This window comes from Camelus dromedarius, chromosome 15 (genome assembly GCF_036321535.1).
Source record: "Camelus dromedarius isolate mCamDro1 chromosome 15, mCamDro1.pat, whole genome shotgun sequence".
In the NCBI taxonomy this organism is placed as follows: domain Eukaryota; kingdom Metazoa; phylum Chordata; class Mammalia; order Artiodactyla; family Camelidae; genus Camelus; species Camelus dromedarius.
The window spans coordinates 60018378-60035164 of NC_087450.1; the positions used below are offsets into that span (position 1 = coordinate 60018378).

The 16787-nt window shown below is 47.3% G+C and overlaps 1 protein-coding gene across 1 annotated transcript; it reads right to left on the bottom strand.

The window, feature by feature from the left end:
• Nucleotides 1-1064: 1064 nt before the first annotated feature.
• On the bottom strand, nt 1065-16064 carry RSAD2 (radical S-adenosyl methionine domain containing 2). Its single transcript, XM_031466510.2, has 6 exons — nt 15694-16064; nt 13107-13268; nt 11326-11555; nt 8209-8358; nt 5554-5586; nt 1065-3724 (listed from the first exon to the last, which is right to left on the bottom strand). The coding sequence occupies exons 1-6, from the start codon at nt 16037-16039 to the stop codon at nt 3560-3562; spliced, it is 1086 nt and encodes a 361-aa protein (XP_031322370.2). The 5' UTR covers nt 16040-16064; the 3' UTR covers nt 1065-3559.
• Nucleotides 16065-16787: the final 723 nt, after the last annotated feature.

The following is a 16787-nucleotide window of genomic DNA, read 5'->3' on the forward strand; positions in this document are numbered from 1 at the left end:
GCTGGAAAGGCATGAAGTGAATTAACAGTTACCCCTGGGTGATACAATTACGAGTGATTTTTCTTCTCTTCATTTTGTTTTACTCTGTTTTTCATATATTTCCAAATGCATATTCCTTCTGGAATCATGGGGAAAAGTGTGGTTAAACTTCTTCTGATCTTTCAAATCCATCTCAGTGGCATCCGAATTGGACTTGCTATGTGGGTTTTCTGTGTAATTTCCCCTTCTTTTGCCCTGACTGGTAGGGCACGTACCGGCAGGGGCATGGCACTGGGGTGTGCAGCCCAAATGTGCTGGCTCTCCGCGGGCCGGCCACCGTGATCGCGGACCTGTGCTGCCCCTTGAGTCTCTCTCACTGTCTTCAAGCCCCTGGATCTGCCTCCTGCCCTGAGGGCTGGAGCCCAGCATTGGGCTTATCCAGGATGGGGAAAGGCAGTGAGCCCATATCCTTCCTGTAGAAGTGAGTACTTGTAACCAGAGGTCAAGTGCAAGGATGTGCCAGGGAGAAGGCTGCCTGTCCCGGGAAGACCAATCTGAGTCTGGAGGGCGTGAGGCGGTCACTGGAGCCAGGGATGCAGAGCCCTTGGCTCCGGGAGCCAGGAGAGGGATGATGGGGAAGAAGAGAGGCTGACGGTGGAAGCAGATGCCGGGCTGGCCTGGTGCATCCAGGGTGTCAAGGACTGAGTGGGTGACTCAGAACTGGGGCTCTTGGGCTGAGACACCCGCTGTTTGGATTGCTGATTGGGTCACACTGAGAACGGTGGTTCTAGGCCCTCCTGCTGCTGTCTGCAGCAACTCACTCCTTCTGAAGGAGCCGGGTTTGGGGCACTGGGTCCCCAGGATGCTGGCTTTCACTTTAGAACACAAGGAGTACTTTCCCCAGTGGCTCATCTCTGCCCCATCTTGCCGAGAAGGCTGTCTGAAATGTGTGTATTAATTATTGATAACCTTGTTGATTTTTAAAGTATACTTGCCTTGAGCAATGGTGGTTTGTAAAAGCATGCAATTACCTTAAACACACGCCGAGGAGAGACTTCACTACACTGACCCACTGAGAATGAAGGTAATCTACAAAAAATACTTTAATATGTTACAACACCTTACAATACAAGAGACCAACAGTCAACAGCATCACATACGGAGAAAAAATATATATATATATTTCCTTAAAACTGAGGCCTATAAACACTCAAGACAAAGCTTTAAAATCTTACAGTGAATTAAACAGTCCTTTCAACAGAGGGCAATGAATTATTGCCTAAAAGAGTCTCACTGAGAATTTGTCCGCTTGTTTCAGGACCATGATTCTCTCTATTAACCCAACAACCAGACTCCAAACTCCAGACAGTCACAGACTAGGAGCCTCCACTTCTGATGAGTCAGCCACACGATCTCACTCATCTTCCAACTTAAAACAGGCGACTTTCATGTCATTTACCACTAAATAACAGAGGCGAGTCTTACTTTTTAAACCATATGCTATCACTAATGTCTGATCTCTGTTAGGTTTCGTAAGACAAGATTTCATTCATATTATTACAGCCTAAACTAAGCAAGACTTGTTACTAAGTTGACCTTAACACTTAAGTCGATATACCTCGGTTAAATTGCCCTTTGTTTTTCTAATGAAACACAATCTATCTCATGAAGCTGACACTCATATTTAAAAACCAGGAAGAAAAAAAAAAAATAGCACAAAATGTTATGTAATCCGAACTTGAATTTTACTCTAATGCTAAAAGTTCCTATTTCAGCCCCTTCGGAAAAAATGAACATTGGAATATTTGAAACATTAAGGCTATGAAAATCCTGACAGTGCATAAGGAAGGGGGCAGTGGTGTAAAAACACCTGGAAAATGTATTTAAATAGCTTATTTTTCAAGTGCAGTTTATTATTTATATTCCCATTTGAGGAAAGAGAAACGCAATTTCCCTCAGATCGAGTGAAACTGACTTCAGCTCAGGGGATCTGGGCTTCAGATCCAGGCTTTGTTTCAGATCATAATGATTGGACACCTACTGTATGCCAGACAGCATCTCTGTGCTTTCCCATACGTGCCCTTTCTCTGTTGAAAAACTTTGCCGATCAGCAAAGTACACTCATTCTAAGTTAAAAAAAAGGAACCGCTTTATGTTTATACTGATTATATTAAGGTCATCATTACTTAGATATGCTCAAGAACCCGCAAGGGAAAAATGTATTCCAATTCTTTTTCTTTTCTTTCTTAAAAACATAAAATAAAATGAAAAATACATGGCAATCATTCTTTTGCAGACAGGACACAATTCAGCTGAATTAATGTGACTTAAAATTTGAAGTAGGAATATCTTTTCTGAGGGAAAAAAAGAGGGAAAAACCAAACTTTCAAAGTCACCACGTCTCAAAAATAGATTTTGAAGCAGAATTTCTGCTGGGGGCTCAGCGGAATCAGGCAACATTCAAACGCCACCTAGTGACCAATGCTGGAATGGCAGCGGGATTAAAAATTCTCGAGTGAAAAATCATCCATGATTTTGCTTTTTTAAAACCAGGACAGAGAATTATTATTTTTCTAAGCAATGGGATGCTATCTAGGTTACATAAATAAGCTTCAAGTGATATTTCCACAAGGGAAGGATTTTGTTCCTTGACCCAGTTCAAGGGGCATTTTCCGTCCAGCTTTATCTTCCTGCGAGAACAGGCAGGCACTGGATCCTCCCACACTGGCCGCGATTACAGGCGTGTCTCAGGCGATTCAGAGTTAGCTGAGGAATGCTATAGTGTGCCACGGCTTCATTTACAGAAAAATCCAGGCACATTCTACACTTTTCATCACGCTCTTTCCTCCACGTGTACCCCGTGCTTTTACAAAACAGCTCATGCCAACCCAGTAAGCTGCCCCTTTTCGGGGGCAGGGGGACAACCACCTATGTGAATAAGCTCGCAAGTTGTTGCTGGACAGATTCAGCAGACTCGCAGCACAGTCCAAGCCCTGACCCCGTGGCCGCTTCATCATGAAACCTTGTTTTCGCTAAGAATCTCGGAAGAGAAAGGGGGCAGTAGAGATCACTCACATTCCTGGAGAAACCTGCAAGGGCCGGGGCCCTGCAGAGCACGGGCAGGCGGGCTGTCTCCTCCTGGGTGCTTACTGAAGACGGGTAAGATTATCATCTCTCATTCCTTGAAACATCCATGGACTATTTCTAAACTTCTGGGTAAAAAGTCCAAGATTGCAGCCATGTAAAGGCAGCTCCCAACAAGCAGAAGTCATTGGGGGAGAAAATTTGCACTTTTTCCAGATGTGCAAATAACTGACTATCAGAAGAGACTGGGCAAATGACTTCAAAATGGAAATACAGTAGTCCCAGTAAACACGACTCAAATGTTAAGCTCTGAATAAGCTGATTAACGAAGTCAGTGGGCTTGCACGACCTCGGATTTCAATCATCCAAGTTATTTACGGGTTCAGTCACCACAGGCAACCAGATTCCACGTGCAACTGAAAATTGGATTTGGGGTCCCTGAGCAACGTTGGTGGGAGTGTGGGGTCCCAGGGGGTCCCCACAGAAGAGCTGGGCTTCACCAGTCCAGCTTCAGGTCCGCCTTGCTCCACACGTATTTCCCGCCTCGCTTCAGAAACATCTTCTCATCAAAGCCACTGAATTTGATGGCTTCTTCTACGCCAACATCCAGGATGGACTTGGAAGGATCCTTCCGCCCGTTTCTACAGTTCAGGAAGCGCATCTAGGAATTCATGACAGAAGGTGTGATATTTCTGTGTAATTTATCCTGTAAAACTCAGTTTTGGGGACTAACACAAAATGATTTTTTTTTTTTAGTAGAGGTGCTGGGGATTGAACCCAGGACCTCATACATCTTAAGCATGCACCCTGACACTGAGCTGTACCCTCCCTGCTCAGAATGAGTTTTGATATTCCAGTCATTTCAGCAAATGTTTCCCGTGACCTGTGCACCATCTCTAGTGAGGATGCTGAATTCTGTGGACGTTCTCTCTGTACTCATCCAGCTGCCGTCACCGACATAAACACATCAGGCCAGGGAAGTGCATGACAAACACAATTATTCACTCATCACAGGACGTGAATGTCCCTCCACTGGGGGCCGGGGGTGGGTAATCAGGTGAGGCTTTGGAACAATGTTGACATTCGAATTATATTCTGAAATTTTCAGCTGGAGAGAAGGGTATTGTAAAAGCCCAGAAGCATGTAATACCATGGTGTGTCTGGGCGACTGCAGGCAGACGATAATGCTGGGGTGAAAACTGTGTGCACGAATATGTAAGTGCAAATATTAATGAAAGCTTCTTTTAAGAAAGAGAGTGATAAGAAAAGAGCTACAGAGGCAGAGAGGCTCCCCATCACGAAGCGTCCCACATGCCCTGCTAAGGGCCTTGGTTTTTATCCTAAATTATGCATCTTACAGGTGGGAACCAGGTGCCCACACTCCCTATGCCCTACCATGGCACAGAACATTCTGTAGTCATACCTCTTGACTCAAAATGTTCTTAAATTGCCAAAAGTAAATTTTCTTCCCACTGTACTTACTCCAGCTGTACAGAGACCAGAGCGTTTGTGGAGGGACAGTGGTCAAAACCCCCAACCAGTCATGATGCTCCAAAAATGAATTCCCTTTGACTCTTCCTCTCTACCTTGCACCCACAAACTGAACATTCGTGTTATCACCTTTTCCCACATACTCCCTAAAGAAAGTTCATATTGGAAAAAATAAAATAAAATGATGGTGAAGCATCACTGATTAACTTGAAAATAGTAAAATAGCAAAAGTCACAATAAGCATTTCTTGAAACACCAAATCTTGTGTAAATACGGAGAAGCCAATGTTCTCGTTGGAGCTCGTTTCTTAAAAACAGGTCTTTGAATGGAATTATTTGTCCTGTGCTAGAAATATTGGCAAAGATTTATGAATTTGGACCAAAAAAAAGAAAAAGAAGAAAAAGTGACAGGGCAAAGGAGAAGTGATTGTGTTTCAGTTTTGAGAATGGCTGATTATCTTTGCCTTTGGAAGGCAGTGAGACAGAGACATATCAGTGGCTTTTGGAGAGGAACTGTAACCTCTTCTCTGCAAAGCCAAGAGTTATCTGTCAGAGGACCAGCTGGCAGCATCTGAGGTGTTAAAGGCAGTAATGTGAAGTGTGGCATGCCCTTGCCGCAGAGAGCCCTGGACGCCCCGTGACCAGAGAACCCAGCCAAAGATGGCAGAACAGAGGAGTCTGCCTTGCGTGATGTCGCCTCCATGTGACATCCATGCATCCATAGCCACATGGGAGACACCATCAAGTGTGTGTGCGTGTTGAGGGGGCAGTGCAAACACAGGACCGAGTCCAAGCCAATACCAGCCCAAACACTTAGCTCAGAGCTTGACACGGTAAAGTCCCCATGATATTAATGCTGCTCAGTGACAATACAAATATGAAATGCCGGCTCGGAAGAACGAGTCCGGGCTGAATGGTTATGCTCATTAGAACTCAACACTGGCATTGCTGCTTGGTCATTTTTTAAGGGACCATTTTATAATTCATGAGAAATACTCACATATTCATCCAGGATAAGGTAGGAATCTCTCATCTGCAAAGGAGAAATTATACACAAATTTAGCATCAGGCGTAATTTTCAGGGTGTATGCTCAGCAGCCTGTCTGACAACGTTTGGGTTTGATTACTTCTGGATTCAACGCTTCTCCTCCTGAGTGTCCCTGGGTGTGTCCCTTACAAGCTGAGCCACCTGCCAGCGCCCCATCCCTGCCTCACACACATCTCCAGGCGATCTGTTTGTGTCTATTCAGATTCTCACAGATCCGAGCAGGCTGGATTCTGCCCCATGCTGGACGGGGGACTCCAGAAGCATCTCTGACAATGAAATCCTCCGGCTGATTTCCCCATTTCCTCCAGCCCGGTCCCTCACTGTTCAATATCCCCAGTGTCCGCCTCACCTCCGATGCCCACCTTGTTCAATGCACAAAGCAGAACTCCTTTAATGCTGCTACCTCAGAGCTTGCCTGAGGATTTTAATATTGTGTTACCTGTAACTAATTATGCCTTTTACAGAGGGCGTACCTACACATCTATAGGAGGATATTCCTTCACTGCCTAACCCTATTCTGCCAAAGTTTTTCTGTAAAGGACCACATGGTAAATATTTTCAGCCTTGCTGTCCCTGTGGTCTCCATAGCAACGAACAGCCCCTGCAGGCGTCGCCACTGCAGACAGCACTTGGAGAGCGGGTGTGGCTGTGTTCCACTGACACTTTCCTGATGGGCCTTGAAAATTGCATTTTGTATAATTTTCATTGGTCACAAATGCCACTCTTGTTTTGATTTTCTTTCCCCAATCATTCTTGGCTTGCATTCTGGATTTGTCCCACTGTCTGGAGTTTGCTAACTCTTGTGCACGGCTAGGTCGGGACTTTGCTTTCGAACATCTGAAGGTGGCCCGGTGGCATCAGCGTCACCTGGCAGCTTGTTAAAATGTTGAATAATGGGTCCACCTCAGACCTGCTGGTTGGTTTGCAAACTCAGGAGTTCCCTGGGTGAAATCTGAAACCAGCCTCTCATACGTGGAGGGCAAGGAGAGACAGATAAAGAGGCAGCCACTCCACATGGGCAGGTGGTGGGGTTAACAAGCCAGGGAACTTCCAGACAGGGCTTGTCTTCGGTGGCCTGCAAGACAAGGGGATCTCAGCCCCCTGCCAGAGTCTTAAAAGCTTACAGAGAAGCCTTAAATGGGTTCAGTTACATGTACCGTCCAGGTGGCCTCAACCACACACGCTCTCAAGGGTGCATCTCTGGAACAGCTCCCAGTGTGGGAGCGGGGCAGGAGGTACGTGCCAAGGACAGTGGAGGAGCGAGGAGCCTCCAGTCGCCTGGGTTCAACTCTGGTCCATCCTCATCAGATAATTTCTCCTCCCACTGTGCCGAGTCAAAATCTGCATTTTAACAAGCGTCCTGGGGGTTTGTCTGTACAACGAAGTTGGAAATGAACTGACTAGTATGTTTCCCAAGCTTTGGGGTCATCCAGATCCTCGTTTGCCCCCTGCTGGGCTCTAAGTGGGGTCACTGACCCTGCCTCTGATGGGGATGAGGTCAGCTCACTTGCCTCTGGTTGGTGAGGTCAGCTAACACTACGGCTCAGCCTCAGTCTTTCTAAAATGGGGGTAATGACGTCTGGCTCAACAAGTAGCAACACTTATTATGATTTCTATTTTCTTTGATTTCACATTAATTATATAATTGAGACAAATTTTAAGAAGTCAAATTTGATAGTGCATCGATACAAGAATTCTCCTCTGTCCTTTCTCCTCTTTTCCAGAGCTGCCCTGCCTCCGATTCAGAGATGCTCTGGTCAACATTACTCAGAAGTTCTAAAGTATAAAGAATGAATCTTTGTTCTGCAGTTCCTACTAGGATGTGAGCATGTGAGGGAGAGATTTTGCTGCACGTGGGTTCTTTGGCGGAAGATGGGAAAAGCTTTTGATTTTTAAATGCTTTAAAAAATGATAATACAATTTATCTTAGAAAAATGTAAAGTCCAAACAGTTATCAAGGTAAACAGAAATTACCGGTTCTCCCAGTACCCCAGGATGACCCTGGGATGTGTACTTACTTGCACACTAGGAGTAAAGGTCATGACCAGAAAGCGGCACATTGTAACCGACTACTGTACTTCAATTTAAAAAAAAAGGTTAAATGAATTCTGCCTACTGTTCTTCATTTGCGCCTAATAGATCATGGGGATTTAGCCTTCTCCCTAACAGCCTTTGGAATATGCTGTTTGGTCAGGATGACATTCCGTGCTGTGAACACGAGTTTACCTGTTCTCTGGACGATAAATACCAGGAGACTTTTTACTACCATCCTTAACACTGCAGGAAGGAAGCTTTGAACAAGAAATTCTTTTTTTTTTTCCTTAGCTTCTCAGAACACACCAATTATTTACCCTGCCTCTGGAAACACCTGGAAGCTCCCCAGTGTAGACATGCTCTGGTGAACATCGTTTGATCTACGTAATATATACATTTGGACCAGCAGGACTGACCCAACTCTTCACATTAGAAACCTAAAGATCCCTGAAACGTTGCTTCTGCCTCCGCCCTGAGGCTCCCCCCAGCTCTCCAGAGCCCTCTGAAGTAAGTTCCCTCTTTGGAAACAATCTACTTTGTGATGGGGAACAACGCAACTTTGTTTCATACAACCTTCCGGTTAGACTCGGGCACCAGGCAGGGCACGTCTTTGTGGCGCTCCAGGAACCCTTCAAACTGTTCGTCGCTGATGACAAACCGCTCGGCTTCTCTCAGGGCGTCTTCTCCAGAATTCTCACCCTCAATCAGGAGGCACTGGAAGACCTGGAACACAAGTGTAGTGTTGGCTTCGTGAAGCACTTTCCATCAGTTTTTGCCCCAAATTTCACTTCCCCCGAACCAGGCTTCATCTTTCCAGAGCAAAAAAGATTCTCCCCTTTAAGGAACATGCTAGAAAGACGTTCCTCCAGGGAAACGAGATCGTGCCCCGAAATTTAGAGATATGATACTAGAAGCCCAAACATTCCTAAAATACACGTTTTTAAAAACTGGTCTAGATGGTGTTGATCCAGTCTGCGGAGCTATTTTTTCAGACTGCAAAACAATTGAAGGAAATATGAGCTATAAAAAGGCATCAAGAAAATAAATCAGTTTTCAGCCCTAAACCGAGAAATGAGTGTTTTCAAAATGTTGTGTCTACTGATTTTTGACACAAGCTTATTAAGGCTGTTAGAACATGTTTGTTTTTCAGGGAATAGGAAAGACAGCTTTCCAAAGCCATTAATAGCCTTTTCCAACACCCTTTTAAGTAAATCAGTTCATGTGTGTGTAAGACGCATTATTCCACCACAAGGGACACCCGCACCTGAACAGGACTCAGCCCCAGGCACTTGTCCAAGGTGACAGTAGGTGGCGCTGTTGAAGGTCAGAGCCGCACAGAGCCCAGGTAACGGTTTCCGTGCACGGAAGCATTTAATGCACACTGTGGTCGGCTTAGAAGTAATTTTAAGTGCCCCCTAAATATCGCCTTCTTTGCTCATTCTCTCCCCCACTCACCCCTTCTCTGCCCCCACCCCCTTTGTTGGCTCTGGCCACGTGGTAGTTTTCCCATTTGCTTTCGTGGCTGTCTTCCTCAGCAGGCTGTCTTGGGAGGGTACACCACTCATTTTGTACCCAAAGCACCCGTCCCCAGTCCAGGCAGAGGGGGAGGAGAGAAGCCTGGCAGGGGTGGGACTTCCGCGTGGGTCAGAATCCCACGCTCACTCCAGTGTCAGGCGGGGAAGACACACGTGGGCATCTTCCCTGGGGAGGGGTCCAGGATCCACCTGCTGGAACGGAGGGGCCTCTCGCGAAAAAACCCACGTCACCGGAGCGGGAAGGGGAGTAGGCGGGGCGGAGGGGTGTGGTGAGCGGGAGCGGCTGGGCGCAGCAAGCCTGAGTTGGTTGCTGCCCGCTTGCTGACGAATCCCGGCCTGCCGGGCGCTGGGGCACTGCTGACTGTGGACGCAGCCTGCAAGCCCGGAGCCTCCCGCAGCGGGGGCTGCCTCGCTGGGACCAGGTCCTGAAGCACGTGGGTGATGGCGCACCTGATCCAGCTTTACAGCAGCTTGCAGCCCACAGACCTCAGTGGTCGGAGGAGAACACTGTTCTCCAAACAGACAGCAGCTAATCCTCTCCCTCCTTTGTGTCTGGACAGGACTCTCTTCCCTACCTGTGGAAATTTTGTCCACCCGCCAGAGCACAGCCAAACGCCACCTCCTATGTGAAGTCTTCTTGGCGCTTTGGCAGAATTAAACCTGGCCTGTTTTGCCCTCCCACGGTATCCGAGCACACATAGCTTTATCTTACATGAGTTTTGCTTGCCTCTTTCCCTTGCTGGAATTGAAGTCTACATCTTCTCCTTACTTGCCTCTACTCTGGGGTTCAGGCACAGACTTTGCAGAGCCACGTAACGATCGCTGGGGCAGCTTGTTAAGACCCCATATTCACCCAAGCCTTCGCTCTAATCTGTTTCAGGACAGTGGGTGGGATGAAGCCTAAGGAGCTGTTTTTAAATAGTTCCCTGAATTGATTCTGAAGGACAGTCGAGGTGGAAGCCTTTAGTTTATAATTGTTTGCTAGAGGCTGCACATTGTAGATGCTGCAAAAACACCCTGGATTGGCTTACGTGTATTTGAACTCTGGACTTTTCAGTAGCTGATAAAGGGGCCAGTCCTAAAGCATGCATCTGGGTGAATGCATTTTGCTACAATTCGGAGATGTCCTTGCTCACAGTATCTTCTAGTGATTCAATGAAAAAAAAAAGAACTAACAATTTATGAAGAACATATATCCATTTATAAATAAGCCAAGATTTTTTGAGATGAAATCAGTCTTAGTATTTTAATGAGCATATCTGAGTTAGGCTTCCTATGAACATAACCTTCAGAGCATCTCCAAACACTTGGCGTATTTTTTTTTTTAATATTTACTTTCACAGTGTTCCAGAAGGGAATCAGTTCCAGTTTGCACAAGGGGTAGTTGAGGCAGAGAGAGTGTAAGTGGTTAAAATTTAGCAGAGCTGAAAGACTGACCAAGTGAGGCAGGAAGCCCCATAAAAAGACCAGCAGGACCCCCAAGCAGGGGTCCTGCTACTACTCTTCTGCCAGCACCATCCAGTTCCCTGGCCCAGAGGCTCTGTCTCACTTTTTGCCTCTGAAACAGCTTACTTAAACATAAAATTCTATTGATTCCCTGAGCTCACTCCTGATTGGTTCATTTCCTCCACTCCTGATTGGTTCATTTCCCTAACTTCTGATTGGTCCATTTGTAGTACTTCATTTGCATGGAGCTCACTCCTGATTGATTATTTCTGTCACTCCTGATTGGTCCACTTCCCTCACTCCTGATTGGTTGTTTCTCTCCCTCCTGATTGGTCCATTACTACAAAGCTTGTTCTTAATTAGTCAATTTTCCTTATACCTCATTTACATCTGATGTTGCAAAGTGTAAACTGGCAGCCTATAAAAGCCAGTGTAAACCGACAGACGGGGTCCAGAGGTTGGAGAGTTAACTCCTCTGGGCCTGCTGTTGCAATAAACCTGAGTTCTCCAACTCTCCATGTGCTGTTTGGTCTCTAGCCCAGATCCAGGTTGCTGTCACAACTGAGCTGTAACATTTTTCTGCAACACAAGGACCCACTTTCTTGACTGGCTCACTGTGTCCAGAGCTCTCTGTACCTTTAGTTTCACTCAAGCCAGTCTCTACTGAATGTTCTCTTAACTACAATCAGAAAAGAGACATGGTGCTTACCTTCCAGCGGACAGGGTTCAGTTCTCTAATTTGTTCCCTCATATCCTCGTCTACGTTGAATCTATTGATGACAGAATTTATCTTGAAGGCCACTCTGTAATCCCTACACCAGGTCCTCAATTTTTGGAGATTTTCCACGTGGTTCTTCTTTCCTTGACCACGGCCAATAAGGACATTGACTTGCTCGTCAAAGCTGTCACAGGAGATGGCGAGAATGTCCAAATATTCACCTGAGGGAAAACGACCACTTTAGGCTTTTCCGTCCTAGGATCCAGACATCAGGTCTTTAGGCCAGAGGATTAGGGACCACATAGGGACACATCATCATGTTTCTTCCTCGTGACATCTAACAGTATTTCAGAATGTTTGCAAATGTTCTTATTTGGGAGATTTAACATAGACTGTAGAGCTATGATGCGTCTTTAATAACTGGAGCATATGGCAACGCCAACCCTGAACTCCACTGTAGTGTGAAAATCGGTGGAAACTCACACCTGGCTGTCCACGTGTCGGCTCTGAGTAGACCTCCCACTTCCGGATTGTCTCCCCACCACTAACGCTGGTTTTCCCTACACACTTCCAAATTTGCTAACATGCACCACCTCTCCCATACAAGCATCTGAGCTTTTGACCCTCAGATACAGCAGTCCTCTGGCCCCCAGTCTTCACACCACACTGACAAGCGTGTGGACCCCATCTTGGAAGGAGAGTGGCGCCTGGGGACACAGCTGGCAAACCCAACTGATTATTCTCTGCTCACATTTCTCCCTGACCTCTCTTCTCTCTCTGAATATGGTTCCAAAGCTTCCTTTTAAACTTCTGAACCCCTCTTTGACTGAGTGACTCCCTTCCCAGATGGTTTGATGTTAACTAACTGCCTTCTGGTCTTCCTGTGAACCTTCATCCAATAGGATATGCTACCCACATCCACACCTGCCCTCTCTATCTTCCCACCTCCATTTCTTCACCATCTTCACCAGCAGAGATTTTCTGTGAACTTCCTCAACAGATCATAAATGCAACTCCCCTTTGAGTGATTTCAAGGCTCAAACAGCTCATACAAAGCAAGAACAGAACATTTTACTCTAAGAGTGAAGTAAGAAGTGTTTCCTAAAACAAGAGCAGTAATAATAGCTAACATTTTTCAAATACTTCCTAAATTCCAGGTACTGCTCTCAGGATATCAGCATTGACTATGTAAAACTTAGCTGTGAGTGCCCTCTGCAACCTTAGGATCAGTGGTTCATAACCTGGCTGTGCAGTGGAATCCCTTGGAGGACCCCACATTGGTCTGTCTACATGCCACGAGGTTCTGATGTAATTAGCCTGGGGTTCAGACCCAACACAGATATTTTATTTAAAGTTTCTCAGCCGTCAAATATGCAGCCAAAGACAAGAACAACTGTTTTAGTCCAAGCAATTAATTTATACACGAGACTACCAAATACACTTATTTCCATAAATATTTTAAAAATTCAACATGAGTAGCAAACAAACAATAAGGTTGGGGCTTGCAAAACTGTAAATTGTGTTCATCCGCCCCACTCGTGGTTCCACTAAACACTTGCTCCATTGATAGCGGACATACTTGTTTACCCAGAGCCCTACAGAACGAAACCAACCAAAACACCGTGCACAGCTTGCAAAGAGAAGAGAATAAGCACATTTGTCTTTCTGTCCCTCCTGATCCCCAGCAGGCCTGGCTGAAGGCCCAGGATGGAAGGAAAGAATGCACTGGACCACGGTAGCGGCCACAGTCCAGTGTCACACGAAGAGCTCACCGTAGTTCCTGAACCACCTCTCCCGGATCAGGCTCCCGTTGCTCACGATGCTCACACTGGGCAGCTGCAGCTCCTCTTTGCAGAATCTCACCAGCTTGCCGAGATACTCGCCCCGGTCGTGGATAAAGGGCTCTCCGCCCGAGAAGTTGATCTTCTCCATACCTGGGGCAGAAAGCACATGGATTTTCCTTCTCTTTTTCCACTTGGCCAACTTCCATTATTACTTTAAAGGCAACAGAGAATGAGACTAGGGAAAAATGGGGCTGGGAGGTGTCCCTGAGCTCCAAAGCCCTTGGTCTTTTGAGGTCTCGTCACCCTCTATCCTAGTTTCCCAGGGACGGTCCTGCTGTCCTGAGAACCACATCTCACCAGGCAGTCATCTCTAGCACCCTCTTTTACTCTCAGATGTTTCTACAGTGGGACGGTGATACATTACATCACCTCACTATTCATAAGCTAACCTGCGAGGAGGCAGCTTGTGTGACGATCATTATTATCAAATAAAAGCAGTGTCCCCTAAAAGTGTGCTTAAACAGGGGCAGGTAACTGAAGAAGGTGAAACAGTGTATCGGACAGTGGTGTAGCCAGTGATGAATCTGAGGGGCAGGTTTAGAGGGGATGGAAGAATGAGAGAATGGAAGGAACAGGATGTAGAGACATAGTTAAGAGCTTAGAAGGGTCAAATCGTTTGCAGATATCTTCTCCCATCCATCAGCTGTCTTTTCATTTTGTTGGTGGTTCCCTTTACTGTGCGAAAGCTTTTACACTTTTTAAAAGTGTCCACCAACAGGTGAATGGATAAAGAAGACACGGTATATATATAAATATATATTACAGAATACTATTCATTTATAAAAAATAATGAAATTTTGCCATTTGCAGCAACATGGATGGATTTGGAAGGTATTATGCTAAGTGAAATAAGTCAGACAGAGAAAGACAGATACTGTGTGTTATCACTTATGTATGGAATCTAAAAAAATACCACAAACTAGTGAATAAGCAAAAAAGAAGCAGACTCCCGCCACTTACAAACCAGAGGTTACCAGTGGGGGGAGGGAAGGGGGAAGGTGGGGGGAAAAGGTTTATAATGGGATTCTATGAAATCACATAGGTGAAACTTTTGAAAATTGAAAAGCATTAAAGAATTTAAAGAGTCTTTCATTCAATTAAAAAAAAACCTGCTATAATATGCATTTGTAACAAGTGTCATGTGATCACAAATGACACAGAGAGGGATTCATCCTGCATGAAAAGGACCAGGAATAATTCTAAAGAGCTTGGGAAGTTCACCAGTGGAGACTGGGGTGATGGGCATCCCAGGAGGAGAGAACAGTGCTGTTACAGGCTTGATGGCTCAGGTTTTGGGGGGTAACGGGCGTGACATGACGTGCCCACAGCATAGGACCCTTAAGTCACTGGGGCAGAGCGTGGCCGCACTGAGCCTGATGGCTGTGCTAATGAGTTTGGGCTTGGAAACCATGTGAGAGAATTAAGTGGGGGAGTTAAGGCTTCAAAAGCATATTTTAGTAAGGTAACGTGCTTTCAGTGGGGACACAGACAGTGAGATGAATGCAGCAGACCTGGTGAGACCCTGAGCTAGACCCCTGGCAACGGCGAGACGGATCAGTCCTTGGCTGAGCTCTTGTGGGTGACTGAGCAGACATAAGGGGGAGCAAAATAAGTCAGATCCAATCAAGGGCAAACATGCGATTTCATTGTAGGAAGTACAAGACGGGGCCAAACAAGTCTGCGTGTTAGAAGACAAGTGAGTGGTTCCCCGGGGAGGAAGGGCAGGGCCGGAAGTGAGCAGGCGCTCTGGGCACCCTGATGTTTTTTGTCTAGATCTCTGTGCTGTGCACCTGGGTGTGGTCCCTCTGTGAGATTCAGGATGTCTACAGGTCTCTCTCTGTGTGTTCTCTATCTTTTAAAAAGTTAAGCAAGTTGAGAAAAATCGGGCGATGTTGCTAGTTTAGGAGGGGCCCTAGGAAAGACAAGGGGAGAAGGAGGGACAGATGTGGAGTGGAAGATGCCACCTTAGAACTGAGGGTGCCCAGCTCTCTCTGAGACACCTGCGAGTTACTGATGAGGCGACATTCAGTGAGCAGGTCTTGCGAGCAAAGTCTTTCCCTTGTTTGAGTTGTGAATAGTTTGAGTGTCATAGTAAAAGCACGTAAATAATCCAAAATAAAAGACTCAAACATTGCGTTTCTTAAGCCAAAGCATTTGTATTTGTTTAAAACTTTCCTCATTAACTGTTGCTGGAAAATCCCAGCCCCTTAAAGCTTTGGACAGACCCAGCGCAACAGAACTTCCCCCGACCTGGCTCGTTCCACACGCAGGGCGGACAGACGCCCAGCAGGTGCAGGAGGATGGTTTTGCCCCACGGACCCGCCAGCCAGCCGGCTCTGCGGTTTAGGACGGTCCAGGCGCCCGTCCCCAAGCTCACCCTCCCGCCCTCCGGCAGGACAGCATCCTCACTGTGCCCGGGGAACGGCTGACGTTGCGGGGAAGCTCTCCAGCTGCGCGAGCCCCCGGCCCCTCCCCGCAGCCCGGCGCGCGGCGGCCCGGGGCGCTGGGGACTCACCCGCCTCCTTCAGCAGCAGCAGCCCGCGCTTGGCCTCCTCCAGGGGCAGCACGAAGGACGTCTTGGCCGTGTGGAAGCAGAAGCCGCACTTGTAGTTGCACTGCCGGGTGAAGTGGTAGTTGACGCTGGTGGGGGTGGCGGGCGGCTCGCCGTCCGCCTCGCCTCGCCCGCGGGCCTTCCCGGGCTCCCTCCGGGGCAGCGGCCGGGCGCCCCCGCCCCCCGCGCGCCGCAGCGCCGCCCGGAGCCAGAGCAGCAGGGGCCCCAGGCCGCTGCACAGGGAGCCCAGGGGCTGCACGAAGGCGCTCAGCGCTTTCAGGGCAAACGCGACGGGCGCGAGCGTCCACATGGTGGCCGGCGCCCTGAGGCTGCCGTGCGCCTCCCGCCTGCCTTTATAGGTGTCCCGGCGACCTGTCCCGGACGACGGGGACGACGGACACGCCTCCTGTGACTCACTCTCAGCTGAGTACAGTTTCGATTTTTCTCTTCTTAGAAATGAAAGTGGGAACAGGACCAAGGCTGAGGTTCAGCAGTGGGGCCGTCGGTCGTCGGCTTTCCTCTGCCTGCCGGCGCAGGCCGCAGCCATGCAGGTGGAGGGACTGCGCCTCATCCAGACCTCCACCGCAGGAAGCCCTGGGCCTGGCCGCGGCACAGCCACCTCTGAGCTGCTGTTACTCGCGCATCATATCCGTGATGCGGCTGCTACCTCGAGCCCTGAACACGGGGCCCTCGGGGGGAGTTTGTTAGGAAAGCGTGACTGACCCCGTGCAGGACCCCCGTTCCGACCACAGTCAGAGTGCACAGGATGTTTATACTTCAATAAAAAAAAATATGTAATATACAAAAAATGCATCGACGCATAATGACAGGATGCCTGCATCTTTCTTTAGTTATCCTTGTCTTAATTTATGCACTGGCAGTGTTAAAATTTAGGCATTTATATTTTCCTGCAGGTCTATGGATTTCTGTATCATTTTTAATAGACAAGAGGGAAAATCAGATACTTTTCTAAGATGATGCTTTTTTTTTTAAATTGCAGTAGGGTTGATTTACAATGCTGTGTTAGTTTCAGACACACAGCACAGCGATTCAGTTGT